The sequence below is a fragment of the Hippoglossus stenolepis genome, chromosome 1 (genome assembly GCF_022539355.2).
Source record: "Hippoglossus stenolepis isolate QCI-W04-F060 chromosome 1, HSTE1.2, whole genome shotgun sequence".
NCBI lineage: Eukaryota > Metazoa > Chordata > Actinopteri > Pleuronectiformes > Pleuronectidae > Hippoglossus > Hippoglossus stenolepis.
In genome coordinates this window covers 26010476-26030119 of record NC_061483.1, presented here as the reverse complement: position 1 = coordinate 26030119, position 19644 = coordinate 26010476, and the positions used below count along the sequence as shown (strand labels likewise).

At 42.0% G+C, this 19644-nt stretch overlaps 1 protein-coding gene and 1 long non-coding RNA gene across 2 annotated transcripts in view; one reads left to right on the top strand and one right to left on the bottom strand.

Annotated features, from left to right (window-relative positions):
• Window positions 1-1381: 1381 nt before the first annotated feature.
• On the bottom strand, window positions 1382-2174 carry LOC118104903. The gene is made up of 2 exons (XR_004695077.2): window positions 1987-2174; window positions 1382-1576 (listed from the first exon to the last, which is right to left on the bottom strand). It is a non-coding gene; the product is annotated as an uncharacterized LOC118104903 (long non-coding RNA).
• mmp15b (matrix metallopeptidase 15b) overlaps window positions 2128-19644 on the top strand; it is a 31608-nt gene continuing 14091 nt past the window's right edge. The window contains exons 1-6 of the mRNA XM_035152185.2: window positions 2128-2782; window positions 10443-10591; window positions 11027-11149; window positions 11443-11750; window positions 15801-15962; window positions 16494-16690. Coding sequence (XP_035008076.1) covers window positions 2666-2782; window positions 10443-10591; window positions 11027-11149; window positions 11443-11750; window positions 15801-15962; window positions 16494-16690 — 1056 coding nt within the window. The 5' untranslated portion in view covers window positions 2128-2665. The remainder of the gene's footprint in view (window positions 2783-10442; window positions 10592-11026; window positions 11150-11442; window positions 11751-15800; window positions 15963-16493; window positions 16691-19644) is intronic.

Here is a 19644-nt window from a genome sequence, read left to right as displayed (position 1 = left end):
TATGATCATTATTTTCCTCGTTAGTAAGCTGGGAAAACAATGAAATAGCGAGGGATTAGGATCAGGACAAACTTTCACAGACTGCTCACCTGGATAAAAAGGGACCAGCAAAGCAGAATGTCTCCCACCGAGCAAGTGTTGATCCTCATGGCAAACTGGAATAACCCGGATGAAAACACAACACTTTGTATGTTAGCAGAGACATTTAGACCAAATTGGCTTAAGAGTGACATCTCAACTTCCTCCCACTCTCCACAAATATAGACAAAATATCTTGGATATTATCGCTGCCATCTTGCACCAAGGACGTCATTTGGAACCAGAGTCTGTGCATGTAGACCACCTTACTAGAAACATTTGCATCTGAACATACATCAGTGTGAAGAACTACCTTACATGACAGACACCATCTTTGAGATTTGTATTATTATTATTATTATAATTGTTTTTGATGTTGTTGTTTTTATTATTTTAACTTTTTTTAATTTGGTCCATGTCCCATCCACTATAACAGAGGTGGGGTTCATGACCTATACTGCAGCCTGCCACTAGGCAAGACGTTTTGTTTCACTTTAGGGGAGCTGTCATGTCATCTATCCTTATATACAGTCTAAGTTGAGACCTCATGGACCAACCATGTCTTTAAATACAAGAGACCCTTATCACCCTCTCACTCGCCCTTGTCCCTTTTTGTGATTCCTCGCTGAATGAGAAATGACAAAATATTCAATTCAGACACCAATATTGATTATTTAGTAGCTGTGGTGCTTATGATTTCCAGTCAACACCTGCTTCCTCTTGCCTTCGATCAGGATTTAATTTATTCAGGTGCTTCCTGGGATCATATTGACTACCACAAGTATTTCTTAAACTAATTATTATGAGTAATTCAAAGTGACAGATGTACATGTACACTCAGCTGTTAGTTTATTTGGTTGACGGGACCATGTATGGTCAATGTGAGAAATTGTTGACGTAGTTAAAAAACTACGAAAGACCTGTCAATATAATACAGCAGTACAATTCAAGAGCACCACACATTTCATCCTCTAAAATAATAATAACGTTGAATCAGCAACTCTGAAACTATGTCCACAAAACCTGAACACAACATCCTAATACAATAATCCATCACAATAGGAATAATGGTAATGTGGAGGTAATGGTGCAGTTGCTTATCATTACTGGCACATGGCAAAGAATGAAACAGACATAGAATCAATGCTTCTACTGTGAAGTGTAACCACTTCGCTTCTGTGCTGTTGTATTTCAGCCCATTTCTACCTGTGAGTGTGTCTCAACACAGTTACAGTCTCACATTGGTTAATGAATAGGGGTTGCTTTAAGTCTTTTATCTTATCAGTATCTTACCTGTACTGAGTGTGTGTGTGTGTGTGTGTGTGTGTGTGTGTGTGTGTGTGTGTGTGTGTGTGTGTGTGTGTGTGTGTGTGTGTGGTGGAGCTGTATAACAGAGGGGGAGGGTCATGTTTTCCCTCGGGCTCTTTCTCTGCTCCTGCTCCACCTCCACCTCCATCCGTCTGGTTGATCAGGCATCGTAGTGGTTGACTCCATCAAGCTAGCATAGAAAGACAAGACAATACAGGAGATTAGATTGGCCTTCAAAATAAACGGTGAATGTTATAGATTTTAAAAACTAACAGAGATCCACATGATAAACAAAAAAGAAACATTAAATAAGAAAAAAAACACAGCTAATAATAATGGAAATATTAATAATGATGATAAAAATAGAGAATATGAAGAAATTCATGTCTATTTTAACCATGCTTAAGGGCAGAGAACACATTAACACAAATAATTAATTAATTTGATAATACAGTGTATGAACACATGGAATAAAGTTGTTGTTCCCAGTGCACCATTGAATACTTCACTGTTTGCTCCTTAACAATTAATTAATTGTAAATATTTAGCAAAGTAAAAGAATTTGAGGGGATAAAAAACCTTCTAATTTAGCGTAATTACCTTTTTGCTCCTCATGACTGGAGCCGTGCTTCCGCGGCTGTCTTTTTATTTTGAAGGTGACCACAGGAACCCGTGGTGCTGCTGTCGTCAGACTTGCAGCCGTCACGTTAGGTACAGAAACAGCACGGACCCAGCGGCTCACTGACCGTCCTGCTCCGGTGGAGACAACATGAGGGAGACACCGACCGCACCGAGAGCAACCGACTGAACGCCGGCTCCTGAGGTCCTTCACCGGGGAACAGGCAGGAACTGGATATAAAGGGCGAAGACATCATTTTGCACCAGCAAACTGAAACAAGCGGTGACAGAACGTGCTGCTGGTGAAGTTTCAGCTTCATCGTTTGTTTTAAACAGCTGAAACTTTATTCCCCTCTCTGGATGTGGACATGTCAGCGGCGGCCGGTGTTTGGTGCTGCGGAGCCGAGCTGCTGCTCGTCCCTCATTAGCCTCGGTCAGAGTCTGGTCATCCCAACGGAGCCGAGTGAGGAAACTCCACCGACCTCCATGGAGGGGTCACCGCGCCTCTGACTCGAACCCAGGAATGGAGCGCTCCTCCGGGACACAAGTGCACTGCTGAAGACCGCTGCAGCTCTCCCGTTAGCGAATAGTTCAAAGTAGTACTTGTACCTTTAAAACGTGTGAGACTGCCATTAAAAGTCGGTAAAGACATTATTACACCATGTCCCCCCCCTCGCGGGCCCGCTGCCCCTGGTTGCTCTGGAGACGGACCCTGCTCGCGCTGTGGCTGTGCGCGCTCGGGGCGCGTGCAGCGGAGGAGGGCGCCTTCAACGCGGAGGTAAAAACTTGGATTCACTGTATTAGCACTAAACTCTTTGAAAAAGGCGAAATACAACGTACAATGTACAAAATACACCGAATATTCTTCTGATAACATTCAATATTTACACATACAATCAGCTCTGCTCCCAGTAGAACTACACGCACCCATTATGGACTGCACCATAACTCTGGCTCCACTCTTTTAACTGTGCCTTATTCATTCTGTCTGTAAAATACAATGGTTCATGTTCAACCCATTCACGACACATTCTCACACTGCACATATTAGTTATTTATGTACTTATTTTTACATTGTGTATGTTAGTTTTTATTCCAATCACATTTTCCGATATTTTTTACACTTCCTTACACTTCCACAAGTATTATTATACTTACACTTAAGTATTATTATACTCACACTTAAGTATTGCCTGTTACTTATTATTACTAACAGATGCTTTTGACTCTTGCTGCTGTAATATTGCAATTTCCCCCTTGTGGGACTAATAAAGGATTATCTTATCTGATCTACACATATTTGTAAGTTATAGTTCAATAACTGAACGGTCGAATGGTGCGCCTCACTTCCAGTAACTGATATGAAGGAATGATGTTAACCTGTGTAATATCTTATAAACCAGCGAATCAGAACTGAGGCAGGACCCTCTGCACTGCAATCAATTCACTTGTAGCCTATTAGTATACAATACAACATACATTATCTCAAGGCGCTTAGTAATTTTGAGACTTTACAATACCACAGTTCCCACAATGAGCAGGAACTTGACCTTGGAGTAAAGTTAAATTTAACGGGGTTAGACCTCCAGCAGAACCAGACACAATGTGAGCGTCCATCTGACTCGACTGGTTGGGGGGAGAGGAGAGAGAGACCAGGGACTGTTCTGTAACGGTCATATTTAACCTCTATTAGATTGGTTGTCACAATGAAAATAATGAGATGTAGGGATGTTATTAATTGTAGCAGCACCAGTTATTAACAATAATAACATGAACAATAAATACTGAGTAGGTGTATGTTACTTATATGTTTACATTATCATTATTATTTGTATTATAACCTTTGTTACTGTTATTATAATATTTCCCTCAACGTACTCTTATTTCACATGTGGTTCATTTTGTTAGTAAAGCTGACTTGCAGGCTGTATGTCTACATATATAACATCTTATCCTCAGAAATGACCTTTGTGTTTGTTTATAAACATTACAAGGGTTCCAGAAATGTTCCTGTCAGGAGCCAACTCCTGGCCATTCATGTGCCTTTCCCCTCAAATGAATGTGCAAACATAAAGAGAAGTCAAGCATTATACTCATGGTCATTACCCCTTGTACTGGTTTGTTTTTTCATATCGTTGGTATTGCCTCATCCTCTGACCTCTTGACCTTTAAGGACACAATTTGTGAATATGTATTCCTCGTTGTACACCTTGAAACTAATTTGTGACAAAATATCAAGTCAGAACTTGAAAACAACACATCTCAGATTCTTGTTCCATCAGTCCATCAATGTGCTGATAGACTATTGACTCTAAGAGAAAAGGGCTTAGCGTGTGTGTGTGTTCCTATTAGAAGGTGATTAGTGGAGGAGCTCTTGTTTCTGTGTAGGAGAGAAAAGCAGAAAGACACACACAGAGGCCTGGCGGTCATTAGAGGTGAGCTTGCGTCACCAAACCTAGTGACCAGGGGTCTGGTTGTCTCTCAGGTTGCAACACACACTGATGGGGTATTAACAAAGCTGTGGTATGTGCAGGCGTATGTGTGCTAATGTGTCTTACTGAGACAAGAGATGTTTAGTTTTACACAATGTGCGGACTGATGAGAAATTCCTCATTATGTGTTGCTAAAATGAGTTTGTGTGTCAGCTCAAGCAATAACAACTGCATTATCCGTGTGGTCTTTTTAACATTCAGACTCCTCCATACAAGTAGAATTCTAGAAATAATCTGGGAACTAAAGAAAGGCTGGACAGCTGAGTGAGAGACTGAGTAGGTTCCTGAACACAATTTTCCTGTCCTGAGATGTTGTTGAAATGAACTAAACAGCCATGAAAATTGAGCAATCCATAAATATTCCTGTCATCCTGTCATATTGTACTTGATGGCTATTTATTTAAAAGCACAAATTTTATTAACATATTACATAAGTATAGGTGGTCCAACTACTGTTGTTTGATTGGAAATGATTGAAACCATGTAAGAGTGTTTAGACACTTTAATTACTCTGAATATTGATATTGTTAGAAATATTGTGACGTGCCATATCCTGGACAGCTGCACCCACAGGCTGTGATGTGACAGAAAACCCATCTCCATGTATTTTTGACAGTTTAATCGATATCGGATACATCAGAGCCTTCCAATAATAAAAGGGCGAGTATGCTAGCTAACTTGAGTCTCGTAAGTCATTCATGGTCCCTCAAGAATACAGTTAACTTGAGTCTGTGGTAGAGACAGACAACTTTATTGTGTAATTTAGTGTGTAATTTTACATGTATGGGGACCTATGGTGGTCTTCAGGTAACATTAAAACAGGAAACGCCCTCTCTAGAGTCACTGTTTGGTTTGTCCACCATGGGCTACTGTAGGAACATGGTGGTGCAACATGCTGGACACCATGGAACCTGCTCCAGACGTATAAAAGCCTCAGTGAGCTTTAACCACAACAATTCTTAGTATCAGGAGATTATACACTAATGAAAACATTAGTTTGAATAATGCATTCTCTTTCTGTTGATGTTTCCCCCTGAATCCTACACACTGGACCTTTAGTTGTTTAGTTGTTGTGTTATCTTGGAGTCAATTAGAACAAGCTCCTGTCGACAAGTTCAGGTCATTTTAATGTGCAGCAGCAACAGAGTGTTTTTTTATTAACAGTTACGCTCAAAAATCAGCAGTGGTCCAGAAAATAGGACAAACAATGGAGGCTTTTATGTGTTAGAATAAAGTAAAACTGCAAGTGTTAGTTGAGGACTCAAACAGAACCTAACATCATGCTGTTGGTTTGATGATGGGCCTGCTTATCTCCATGATCTGCCCACTAGTCTTTATTTCAAGGGAGACTCAACTTTTATGAAGTCGCTGATGGCCATACATCTAGTGGATGCATGTTTCTCTTGAGTCCGGTAAGAAAATTTGCTCTCACCCACAGCAGCCATAATAATGGTGATAGAAACGTTTATGTGTGAACAGAGGGTTGTCTTGAATTTCAGTGGTGATAAGGTGGTATCTAAACATACTGTACAGTCTTCTCTCAAAGATAAAGGACAGGTGAGTGGACTGAATGTGTTTTGAACAATGTAAACAACACGTTTGCTAACTTCTGGCTATCGTCTTTGCCTCGGCTGTGTATGCCTCTCCGACTGAAGACGTGACTGAAGACAGTCAGGCAGGTCAGTTAGTGACAGACAGGTAGGCCATAGATCATGTCATTGGATTATTACAGTCCTGCGAGGACCACATCACATCACATCGGGACATGAAGAGGATTTCAACAAATAGAACAAGGGTTAGGGTTTCAGAAACAAATGACCAGCCCTACCTTTAATTCACATTCTGAAATACCAAACCAATTCTCATTCTTGAAATGAAAAAGTCCATGTGATGAGGCGTTAGTCTGAGCAACTCAACTTCGCTCTGTCTGAACTAAAAGGATGAGGTGGGAGGTCAGAGGAATGAGGGGAAAAGAGATGGATTATCAAATGTGTGAGTGTGACCAGACTCAGAGAAATCTTAATTTGAAAAAAGGAGGAAATGTCACAGCATGTCGCGGCCAAGAGGAATCTGTGATTGAGTTATTTCTAAAAAGGGAGAGAGAAAGTTAACAGGGATTGTAGTGGTCACTCTCAGCTGTGCAGCATGTGATGGCTGAATGTGACAGCTGTTCTGTAACTGGGACACACACACGCGCACACACACACACACACACACACACACACACACACACACGCGCTGCTGCACAGGCATGCTGGGCCAGGGACTCCAAGGCAGTGAAATACAATGGAGCCTCTTGTCTGAAAAGAGATTGCCCTGACAGAAAACTTGTGAATAGGAGAGGAGGAGGATGAGAGAGCACAGAGAGAAACATGGTCATGATAACACTGGCCGTATAGAAGGAGTGAAAAAGAGTGCAACAGCAACTTGCAGCTCCAGCAAAGTAATATCAGCGAGGGGAGGAGTAATCAGTGGCTCATTGCAGCACATAACTCAACATGCTCCTCAGTCCATGTCCTCTTTGTATCCATGTAATGTGCAACGTGGTGTCTCTTCACAGTCCTCCTGCTCTCCCCCCCTGCTCCCGTGTGATTGGCTATCACCGTGTCCACAAAGACTCACATTGCTACAGGGAAGGGATGGGGCAGGGGACGGCCATGAGATGGGAACTCTCTCTGAGTGCCCTAGGGTGATTGTGCATTTGTGCACATGGTTTCTGTTTGACTCTCTCTGGTGATATGTGCTTCAAGAAATATTCAAATCTAATTCCCTTCATCCTCTCTGTCCATCTCGATTTCTCTCCCACTTCTCCATTTACTTCCTCCTGGTAGGACTTTGGGGGGTAAGAGATGGCAGCAGACCAAGCCTCAGAATAAAAGCTCTGTTAGTATCTTGGCTGACATTGTGGTGGACACACGCACACACACATACACACACACAAACATATTCTCACACACACACAAACACACACACATACAGTCCTGGCAGGTTTTACAACCCCTTGTATATTGCTTGGTCTAGGTTTTGGCAGGTAAGCCCAAGGACTCTTTGAAAGCCAATTTAATAGACAAGGTCTAGCATATATGCTGCAAGCAGACACACGCACATGCACATATACTCACTCACACACACATACACACACAAGCAAAAACCATATTCCATGTTGTGTCTAAGACTTGTTTTATATTCAGCTCAGCTGATGAGGGAAAGGTAACGTCCAGATTCTGGTTCTTTACTGCAGGATTGGGTGGGTGATCTACGATGATCAGAGCAAATCAAGACAATATGTGCTTTGTTTTTCATATTATATCAATAATAATAATAATTTGTTTTTTAATTGATATTTGTATCACCCATATACAGACACATGCAGACACTCGCCGACCAACACAACTCTAGTCATTTTCAGACATGAACTCTGGAGTATGTCCGCACAATTGAGTCAAGACTTTCTTCAGGTTTGACTTTCACACATGAACTACGCAGCTGGAGATTCTCCACTCAGACACGTTCACAACAACGAATCCTGCAGAGGATCTGCGTTCTCACATGGGGTCATTCGGTTAATATCCAGAGTTTTTACAAGGAACCTGGCAGGAAAAACTCTGGAGAAAGTTTGAAGCTTCTCTAACATTCTCTGACATTTTGCGTTCAAACATTCAGCCCCTCCAGATAATTTCAGGAGATTATCCCGTGTTCAGTGCATATCTGAAAGCAATTTCTGACTGCTTTGGATTTCTTCATAGTCCAAATTTAATTTAAATTTTAACGAGTTAGGACGAGTTTCCCGTACTCAAGTAAATCAGCAAACACTGTTGAGCTGCAGCTGATCAGATCTGCCAGCGTTAGTCATTTCAGTTGGAAAAATAAGAACCCTACTCTGATCCGTCTCTCTTTGAAATCAAGGAGCCATTGTTTGAAAAATGCTAAAAATATTGAATTAATAAATCTGGCTCAATAATTGGTAAAGCCTGTTGCATGTACTGTAGATGTTGGTGTCTTATTTGTGATTGTGTGTAACATGGAACATACATGTTCAAATTATTTGACTAGAGAAGAGTGTTCTGTGATCCCTGCCACCTGTTTCCCCTTGACTCAGAGTGTGTGTGTGTGTGTGTGTGTGTGTGTGTGTGTGTGTGTGTGTGTGTGTGTGTGTGTGTGTGTGTGTGTGTGTGTGTGAGAGAGAGAGAGAGAGATAGAGTACTTAGATAGTGTTTCAGGAAGTGTGTGTTTGTTTTTGAGTGTATGTCTGTGTGTCAGCGTGTTTAAAGCTTCCTTATCTAAAGGCAGAGGTGGGTCCGGGTCATGTCCAGTTCAGCCCTCCCTATGCCTCTTCCTGCTCCCACGCACACACACACCTTGTATCTGTAAATCTGTTTGGAGAATTAACATAAAGATGAATCAGGTTTTGAATGTTTCAGCGCCTCAGGCCAAGTGCTCTAAAGCCTGAGGGCTCAAACTCTTTGTGTTTTCATCTTTAGCCTCCTGACGACCTGTGCATAGACTATAAAGACGCGAGGTCTCAGGTGCAGAGTAAAAGAGAATGCTGCCTCACTGCACTGTACCTTTAAATTTACCAGTACCTGTGTTTTCACAATGAGAGAACTGTAAAATAGCATCTATATGGTTATGTATTTTAGCTGTAAAAGGAAGTGACGAGTCCAGACCGTCAGTCAGATGTTTAGGTTGTTTTGACATTTGAAATGATTTTATTTCTGTCCATTTCTTTTGTTCAAAATAACTTACAGTTGTGCAGGATTTTCAGCTGTTTTTCTTATGCTGTCAAAAAAATTTAAAACACTTTTTTGACCTCAAAACTTAACCCTAATGGAAAAAGAGAAGGAGTGCAACATCAACAAAGGACCAATGTTAAATGGCTGACTGTAGCCATCTACTTTCTTAACTTATCACAATGCCGTCGATGGTGATGCCGTCAGAACTCATCTTAGCATTTGACGCCAATTGATTGATCACTTCCTGATAGTAAATCACAGCAGTCCTGTAATGACTGGTCTAATGCTGGAGGAACACACATGTAGAGTGGAGCACAGGTCACAGGTTTGGCCCTTTTCAGTACATCCAGTCATATTGTAGTTGTGTAGAAGGAGCAGGACGGTCAGGCAGAGGGTGTATAAAGTTAATCGAGGAATTTATGAGCGACCCTGTGTAATTTGTTTTAATTGGACTGTGGCTATACGTAACACACATTTAGTGAAAAAAAAAACCTTTGTCTAGTTGCATACGTGTAAGTATTTTTAAATGTATATGATTCATTTGCCAAATGTGTGTGTGCAAAAGAAAGACTGAAAGAAGTGAGTTTGTTCGTATGGCTTTAAAGGAGTGGGTAAGTAAATACACAGCTTTATCAACTAGTATATTACCTTGTAAAAGAATGGGCGTCGACTTGAGACGACATCTGCACACACAGATGTTCACAAATCAACATACATGAGCACACGTGCACACTCACATAGACACACACCCTGTTTTTACATTCCCTGCACCAGCAAAGGGGAGTGTTTGTCCATGTGTAGGCGTATTTAGTATCTCAGACTACCCGATATGCAAGTGCTTGCATGAGTGTGTGTGAATGTGTGCGTGTGATATAAGGTTTCTGCAAAACAGGTGGGATAGACTTTGCGTCATCTTTGATTGGTTCAAGTATCACGTTTTCTCCCTAATGTCTGCCATTAACCCCCCCACCCCCTCCGGCTCTCCCAGTCACATACTCTCAAAATACAGGAGGTTGCCTTCCTCCTTTTATATACAAAACTCTAAATGCAACCTGATGCTACATGAATACTTTCACTTTTTGTGTTATGATTTGCCTTTTGATTTTAAAGAGTCTTTGTGGTGGCGGTCAACTTCAGGAATATAGTCCCAATGATCACATATGAGGAGATGGCACTTCCTCATTTGTACATTTTCTTAATTGTTGTCTTCCAGTCATGGCTGAGGATGTATGGTTACCTGCCCCAGGCCAGCAGACAGATGTCGACCATGCGATCGGCTCAGATCCTGTCCAACTCCATCAGCGATATGCAGCGGTTCTACGGCCTGGAGGTCACCGGACAGATGGACCCTCAAACCATCAGGTTAGCTGGACTTAGCTTGGATGATTTTGTGCAGCTAGACACCCACTCGTAGGGCTGGGTGATATGAATTTAAATCAATATCAGGATTATTTCAGACTTTTACCTTGGTTACTATTAATGAACAATTATTTTATGCCCAACCCCCACACCCCACACTCCACCAGATAGTGATACTTTCCCCCCTCCCTTAGTAACAGTCATTGAGCATGGCCTATGTTCTCTCTTTTTACTTGAGAGGAGCAGTACTCTGGCTGCACGAGGCAGCTCACAGGTACACTTTAAATTAAACAACAGAAATGTACAGAGACATCAAGGAGAGAAAGTAGGAGTTGTGCTGTCGTACTCCCCTTCATCTCCTCTCTTGGGGGCCTCTTGCTTTTCAACACTCTGTGGCATACCTCTTGCCTGTTCCTGATCTTCTTTCAACTCCTTCAGTGCCATGAAGAGACCCCGCTGTGGTGTGCCTGACAAGTTTGGAGGCCAGATCAAAACCAATGTGAGGCGGAAGCGCTACGCCCTCACCGGACATAAATGGAACAAGAACCACCTCACATACAGGTAACAAAAAAAGTCATCACATATCTGAAAGAAAATTTAATCAGACACTTGAACAGTATGAGCATCGAGTCTTATCTTTGTTGTAGGTTGCTACTGTAAAACATTATGGGTTCAAGGTGGGGATTCAGCTCTTATGTATGATGAACATGCACATGCTTGTTTTTAGCTACTTTTGGTATGAAGTTGTAATTCCCATAATCTTTCTCAAATTGCTAATAATATAAAGGTGAAAAACCTATGAAATAGGAATCTACTAAGGGATTTATTTTACCTTCCTTTCTTTGTTCCCATAGCATCCAGAACTACACTCCCAAGATCGGAGAGTATAACTCATACGAAGCCATCCGGCGGGCCTTTAAAGTCTGGCAGAGGGTCACTCCATTGACCTTCGACGAAATCCCTTACCAGGAGATCAAATATGGACGACGCAAGGAGCCCGACATCATGATCTTCTTTGCTTCAGGTTTTCATGGAGACAGCTCTCCTTTTGATGGAGAGGGAGGATTCCTCGCCCACGCCTACTTCCCTGGACCTGGAATGGGCGGGGACACGCACTTTGATTCCGATGAGCCGTGGACCATAGGAAACCAGAACATACAAGGTAAATGTCGACTGTCAGAAAAATGGAATATGCTTTTTGGATTTCAGAGACGGTAGTTTTTATCTTTAACTACAACCAAACGCTACAGAAAAGCAGAGATAACAACAAGAAAGAAAATATCCATGTTTTGAAATCGAAATTTGAACCTCTTTGTTTGATCAGCCCATATAACAGGTAAATCGGCGAATTTGGGGGTTATTAGTTCATTGATCATGTGTAGGTGGTCATCTGATGAGCAGTTTGTGGCATTCATGTTGTGTCATGTTGTGGAGGCTGTAATGGACCTGTGTAATAGATCGCAAACAGCTGTTCCCATGACTTTGGAGTTGCCATTGGTCAGCGAGCTACATCATCTCTTATTTGTCATACTTTGCTTCTCCATTTACCCCTTCAAAGGTTTTAAGTCAACACGTTGTGACGTCACACAGTGTTTGTCTCAACTGTACCTCCTCATAGGCCTGATTTAAACCCAGTCATGTTGCTGAGAAACACACTTATCAATGAGCTCCATGCTCCAGGGTCTGTACGATCTGTGTCAGGCGCACAAACACACACACACACACACACACACACACACACACACACACACACACACACACACACACACACACACACACACACACACACACACACACACAAACAGACCCAAGATATTTGTTCTTCTGTGAGGACTACAGTTTGCAAAAATCATGTCCTAAATCTATTCCCACTCATCCATCCCACTTTTCTTGAGATGAACCCTAAAACCAATTACAACTTTTAACACCAATTTCCAGCTCTAATCTAAGAGTTGGGGATTAAGAAATATCCCAATTTGAAAGAGAGTTCGAGAAGTCTCCAGAGTTCCTGTTCTTGCGGTGCACCCATTAACCCTGCTGACCAGAAAGGGATTTTTTGCAACAATGGGCTTTCCTTCCCTGTTATCTACATACATACACCAGACACAGACAGCTAAAGCTTTGTGTGTGTGTGTGTGGGATGTCCTGCAGGACAGATCACAGAGACCCTGGAATCCCACAGTAAGTGGGAGGGTGTTCCACTCGGGGAGATCTGCAGACTGCTCTACTTAAACAGCTTAAAAGCAAAGTACAACCAAATTACAGTCCTGTCTGACTTTAGTTAGACACATGTCTACCTTCTTGAACTTTTCACAGATGCAGTCTTCATTTAACTGTGGCAGTTTTACAGCCGTCCAGTTGCATTATGGTCGAAATTTGGCCCCTACACTTAAAATTTGGGCCTCTGTACTTGCAAAACACATGCAGTTATCCAGCATCTGGCTGTTGGAAATATACCATTAAGGCAAGACAGCAGCAATCAAGTTAATTCAGGTAATTGTTTAAGTTAATATGTCAAATAAAAAAGCCAAATATCCTAAAGAGTTGCTTATTTCACTATAAATTAAATTACATCAAATAATATTAAATTGTCTATTTTAATCTTGGGCCCTAGAAAATGATCTTCATAAAGTCTAAATGAGAAATCAGTGAATTGGAAAAAGAACAGGTTTAAAAAGGAAATTACATTTTTGGGTCAGGGTTATTTTCAATTCATATTAGTTTGGTAGTGCAGGAATATTATATTATAGTGTCATTCCTTCAGAATTGCCCCTCTTCAAATCCTAGTGCAAACACAATCTCACTTGAAGGAGCAGAAGAAGTGAGACTTGATGAGCATCTGCTGCACTGAAGTAAGTGTCCTGAAGCATGAAACAGAATCAGCTCTGACCTCTGACCTCCTTTTGGATGGGGACAAACAAAAAGAGATTTAAACTCAGAGATCAATAGTCACACATAAAAAATGAATACGATAGCGAAAATCAATTCCATTGGAGTCCTTTGCGGCTGTACTGTTTTCCTCCCCTTTCCCTGACCTCGGTTTCATTTGTTGGCGAATAACATTTCTATTGGACTTGAGATTTTCGGTGTAAACCTTGTGACGCACAGTGTGATTAATCAGCATGGTCTGATAAAAAATAGCTTTTGCACTTCCTCCAGAGCAACCCACTGATACGCACTCTCAAACACACCTTACACAATGACACCCTGTAGCGATAAAACGTCAGAAGCCTTTGTGGTTCTTTGAGGTCAGATGAGACAAACATGAGTAAGTCACTGGCAAAAGGCAGAGCGAACGCGGAGAGAGCATTCTGGTTGTCAGGGTGCAGCTTTGTACTGGGGGTCGTCTAAGTTGTTGGGGAAAAAGCTGTGAGACGCGGTAAATAAGTGAAATGAGACTTGAATGACCAAATGTGCGTGTAGTGAGAATTAGATGTGTTGGCTGAACTTTGCTGAGATGTTTGAAGTTTTTTGAGCCTTTCTCTTTTCGGACTAAATGGTTGTCACGGTGACCTCACAAAGACTTCTTTATCTGCTTTCAGTGCTCTCTCGCTCTCTTTTCTCTTTATTCATCCCCCGTCCTGCCCTCTGCTGTTTTCTCTCCTCGAGTGTTAGCTGTAGCTTAGCATGCCATGAGGACATTCATGTGACTCGGAAATTATAGATGGTTGGGGAGATGAACTCAGTGTGTGTGTGTGTGTGTGTGTGTGTGTGTGTGTGTGTGTGTGTGTGTGTGTGTGTGTGTGTGTGTGTGTGTGTGTGTGTGTGTGTGTGTGTTGTAAAGGAGAAATTAGGAGACCATCTTCCCCATTCCCTTCAATGCACGTTAGTGACATCACCAAGTCACCAACAGCGTGATGTCACTGGCCCAGATCTGACCAATAATCACGGGCCATTGGGTTGGATAAAATGACTTGCAAGTTCAAAGTTCACAGAAAGCAGGGCAGGGCAACAAAGAGGTATTGACTGAGAGGGGAAGTACCCGACTGTGCGCTGGCTTCAATATATGAACATGTTGGTCAATTCTCAACCAGGTTTTCTTTGGTTTTACTTTTCAGAAAAAAATCCATGAGAAGTCTTTTGTGTAGAGAGGAAGTTGATGCAATGGTCATTGTGGCTCAGCTGTGTAGTGGCCTTGTCAGTGTGTACTTGTTGCAGTGTGGCAGTGGACAACAGTATCCTCTGACAGCTACAAAATGCCAGGAATGTATGCTGATTCATATCAGCCGTCATTAGCATGCCTTTTGTGATTCATGTGTCGGATCAGTGGAGATTTGTAGTGACATCACAACTGAGAGAGATTCTGATATATCAACTACATGGATATAAACGGCGGGCAGCACAGTGGTGCCTCACAGTAAGATTAAGGGTGCTTGTTCAAATCCCAGTTTGGCTGGGGTCTTTCTGTGTGGAGTTTGCATGTTCTTTGTTCTAGGTTAATTGGAGCCTCTAAACTGATAAAAGATGTGAATGTGAGCATGAATGGTTGATTGTCTCTATATGTCGGCTGGGATTGGCATCAGCTCCCCTTGCAACCCTCAGAGGATGAGCGGTGTATATAATGGATGATGGATATCCACGGATCACCTTATTAGAAACACTTGCACACCTCTGTATATTCATGTCATTATCCAAACAGCCAATCTCTTGTCAGCACTGCCATGTGTAACATCATGTCAGGAGCATCAGGTAATGATCCAATCAAGCGTCAGAATGGGGAATAAATGTAATGTCTGTGACTTTTTGTATTCTCAACATCAGTTTTGTCTGAGTTGGGATCAGCCTCCTCCTCTTTCCTCTTTTTATACCAGCAAAATATTGTTTGACATCTTATATCAACATCACACGTGTAAGTGCAGGCAGGGACAAGCCAGTGAAGAAGAAGCAGTGCTGCTTTCAACTACAATGGTTAATGCAGTACCTGAAATGGTGAAGCACTAAATCAGACTAATGATCATCATGCACTCAAACAAATGCGGCCACGTGAAATATTAACTTATACACTCTGCAAAAACGGTCACATATTAATTTTGGTCACACAGTCTGGAGTCATGCCCTCAGTATCAGTATGAGGGACTTTCTTCCATATGTAGCTGTGTGTGCTTTTCTTGAGACACTAATGTTTGAATGCAGATGGACATGTGTATTTTCTCTTTCTCAATGAAGTTCCCCTCCCCCTAACTCGTCTCTTTGCTTCGTAATGTTCACACAGGTAATGACCTCTTCCTGGTCGCAGTCCACGAGCTGGGTCACGCCCTGGGTTTAGAGCACTCCAACAACCCACTGGCCATCATGGCTCCCTTCTACCAATGGATGGAGACTGAGAACTTCCAGCTGCCTGAGGACGACAGGAGGGGCATACAGCAGATCTACGGTAGGGTGGACGGTGCATGTTGGATGCTTTCCCATTAACTGGTGTATTGGTGACTTTCTCGAACTTTGAAAAGTAGTGTTACTGCATTTTTCCAACAACAAAGTGATCACTCTCTCAAAGCATTTTTCTTCTTTCTTATTGTAAACCCTTTTTACATCTTTAAATGTATCAGTTAATAGTTCATACATTTTTAAGGAAGTGTAAAATATCTTGTAAAATGTCTTTGTTTCCAGGAAACCAGCAGAGACTCGTGGAGATTTAACATTTAACAAGAGTTAGTGAATATTAGAAGCAGATAGCTTTGGATAGAGACAGATTTTCCAGGTTTTTCCATATTTCGACACTAGATGCTGAATTAGTTTGTTTATGACAGACATATTGTGTATGAGGGTGGTATCAGTGATTGTATCTAGCCCTCAGCAAGAAAGCAAAAAAGCTTTGATTCTAACCACACCTTCACTTAATACCTGTTTTATTTGATTGTAATTGCATCAAACAGGTTTAAACCATGTCGTCCTTTTTCCCCATCAGGTCACTCCGACAGTGGGCCCACCCAGGCCCTGCCCACAGTGACGCCACGCCGCCCAGAACCTCGGCCACCTCAAACACCACCTCGACATCCTGACCGTCCCAGAACCACTGAAAGACCAGATCACTATGGACCCAATATCTGTGAGGGGAACTTTGACACAGTCGCCATGCTCCGAGGAGAGATGTTTGTTTTCAAGGTAAAGGCTTTAAGGTTTGAGATAATAAGGGGGATTTGTAACTGCTTGCTGGGTCTGCAGTAATGAGCACACAAAGTCCAAAAAAACCCATTATGTGTACCATTATAATGGTTTATTATAGGACCTTACTTGTCTTTCAGTCGGCCTCCAGCAGAGGAGCTGCTCTGACAAGTTAACAGCGTCAATAAATTAGTTGTACTTTCCTGGAGAATCGGTTTAAGACAAATGGCGTGTGCACGGCCAGCAAGCGGCCTGTTTTCAATCAGGTCCTTGTGGATTGTAAAGCAACAGGGTTGGTGTTTTTATGACACTGAACACTGTTAAAAGGGTGGGGTGTTCTCAGGTGTTTTCCTTAAAGAGCCTCTGGACCCACACAAAACATTCACAGGGGCCGAAGCAGCAGTGAGCTAATAGATATTTCTTAGAAAGCTCTTATTTTGCTGTAGGCTTTTTATTATTCATTTTAATTGGCATATTTTGGCCGGACAGTCAGCGGTTGAGAGGCAGACAGGAAGTATAGGGAGGAGAAGGGGCATCACATGCAACAATGATATATCCGTCCTGAATCAAACCATGGACATTGCAGTTATTTGGCATGGGCTGTAAACATTCGCCTACCGGAGAACTCAAATATTGGATTATTAATCAAGGTTCCTTGATTAATAAGCCCAGACCTGTGGCCATCTGGCATATGTTTTCACCAAACATGGAAGTAGCGTTTCCTGATCAATGTCAGTTGAAGGAACGGAAATTTAAGCAGCAAACAGGACTCAATTTCCTTTTCTCATTGCTTTTAACCACTTCAGTGACAACCTATACATTGAGCCGCTCTATAAAGATAAGTAGATGTGTTTCAGTGGGAGAGGTCAAAGGAGGCGTTGACTGTTGGCAACGCTGAACACTGAGGAGGTTTGCAGATATAAGAGGGAGCTGGACAGTGAACAGCCTCAGATTCACTTCCAAAAACCTCACGTATATTTTTTGTGTCATATACATTAGAGGGAGTTCTGCTGTGTTTAATATCGACAGGATGTTGTCATGAAGTGTGAAATGTTGGCATTTGACAGTGAACTGCAGCTGTAGGGAGTCAAACATGAGGAGATATTTAACAGTGTCCAACTATCAACCACACTTTGAAATGGATCCTTAAAACTTTTTGACATGAAATACTGCAAAGGTTATAATACATTACTTTGTGAGCCTTCATAAAGGAGCAAATTTAGGTCACCTCCACACTACTATGTTTTCGTTTGAAAAAAACGCATTCACTCTGCTATGGATATACTTGACGTCAACATTACTCTGGAGTTTTAGAGACATTAAAACAAGAGAAGTTTGGAGATGCTGCTGGCCCCACTTTACTTTGAAGACTGTCTGGAGATGTTTGGAAAGGATGATGTAGACGCTCAACACCACTTGTTGATTGGGTCTTTTTGGTGATTACGTAGCCTTCGCTGATTCGTCAGGCTTCTATCACATGACCCCTTTCCATTAGAAAACAACTGGCATTGGCCTTGGCCAAAACGATTGTGTGTACAGAAATTGTCTTAGTTTAAAAAATGAGGTAGTATGGATGTAGCCTTAGACATCACACTGGCATTTAAATGTCTAAGACTTAAGTCCTGGTTGATTTGGCGACAGCTAGCAAACACAGTTATACCACAGCTCACAGAACTCTGAGGGCAGCAAAACAAAGTATTTGTGAGCAATACGCATTCTGTGAGCAAATAATATAACTTTATTTTATAGCACTTATCTAAACAAGGTTACAAAGTGCTTCACAAAATACATAGCAAAAAAATAATGAATACAAATAAAAGCAATTCAATTCAATTTTAAGCACCAGATCATAACATAAAAATGTATAGAGAAACCCAACAGTTCCCATAATGAGCAATCAGTTTGGCGACTGTGAAGAAAAAAAACTCCCTCATTAACTGAAAACAAACCTCCAGCAGAACCAGACTCAGTGTGTGCAGCCATCTGCCTTGACCGGTTGGGGTGAGCAGAGAAAAATGGGGAGCAGCCGTGATCTGATTTTACATGGCACATGGTGTGAGTCTGTGAGCAGCAGGACACTGGGAAAGGAGTTGGTCACCTCTCTCTGTGAAGTTGGAGTTTTGCAGCCTGTCTCCTGCAGCTCTTCATCAAACAGCTCATTGCTGCCACGCCTGACTCCTCCATTACTCCCTGCAGTATTTCAAACTCATCTGCTGTCAGAAAATGCTGAGTGTGACCATTGTCTTCTTTCTTAGATGCCTTTTTGATGAACGATAGCAGTAAGTGCTAAGCTCAATGACAAACACATTGTATTTTCTGTTATAGTTCAGTTAAATGATTTTAATGTCAAGCTGCAGAATTGGAAGATGTGTGGTTTGCATATATATAAATATTGCAATACATTCTTCTGTGGACCATAGGCTCAAAAGCCATTGTTACCTTATCTGGCGATAGACAGGGACTTAACAGACTTCTATTTAAATGAAAATGTTCAAGATCGCCACTTTAAAGCGAATAGCACTGTTTCAAAGCTCTCCTCTCAGAGAGCCCTGTCACTCCACACACACACACACACACACACACACACACACACACACACACACACACACGCACGCACGCACGCACGCACACACACACACACACGCACACACACACACACACACACACACACACACACACACACACACACACACACACACACACGCACACACACACAGAGAGAGATCAGTCTATGAATATCTCTTATCTCAGACCCTTGGTGTGCCTGACACTGACCAGTAGTTGTGAGACTTGGCATCCATCTGCCTGGATGTGTGCTACGCATGGTCACACAGTTATATCTGTGCTCTTAGATTTCATTTCAGCCAGTGATGTCTATGTTCTTGGGTTTTATCCACAGTCACAAAGCTCGTCTGGACAACATTAATCAGCGTCCAAAACTCACTTTTTCCCTG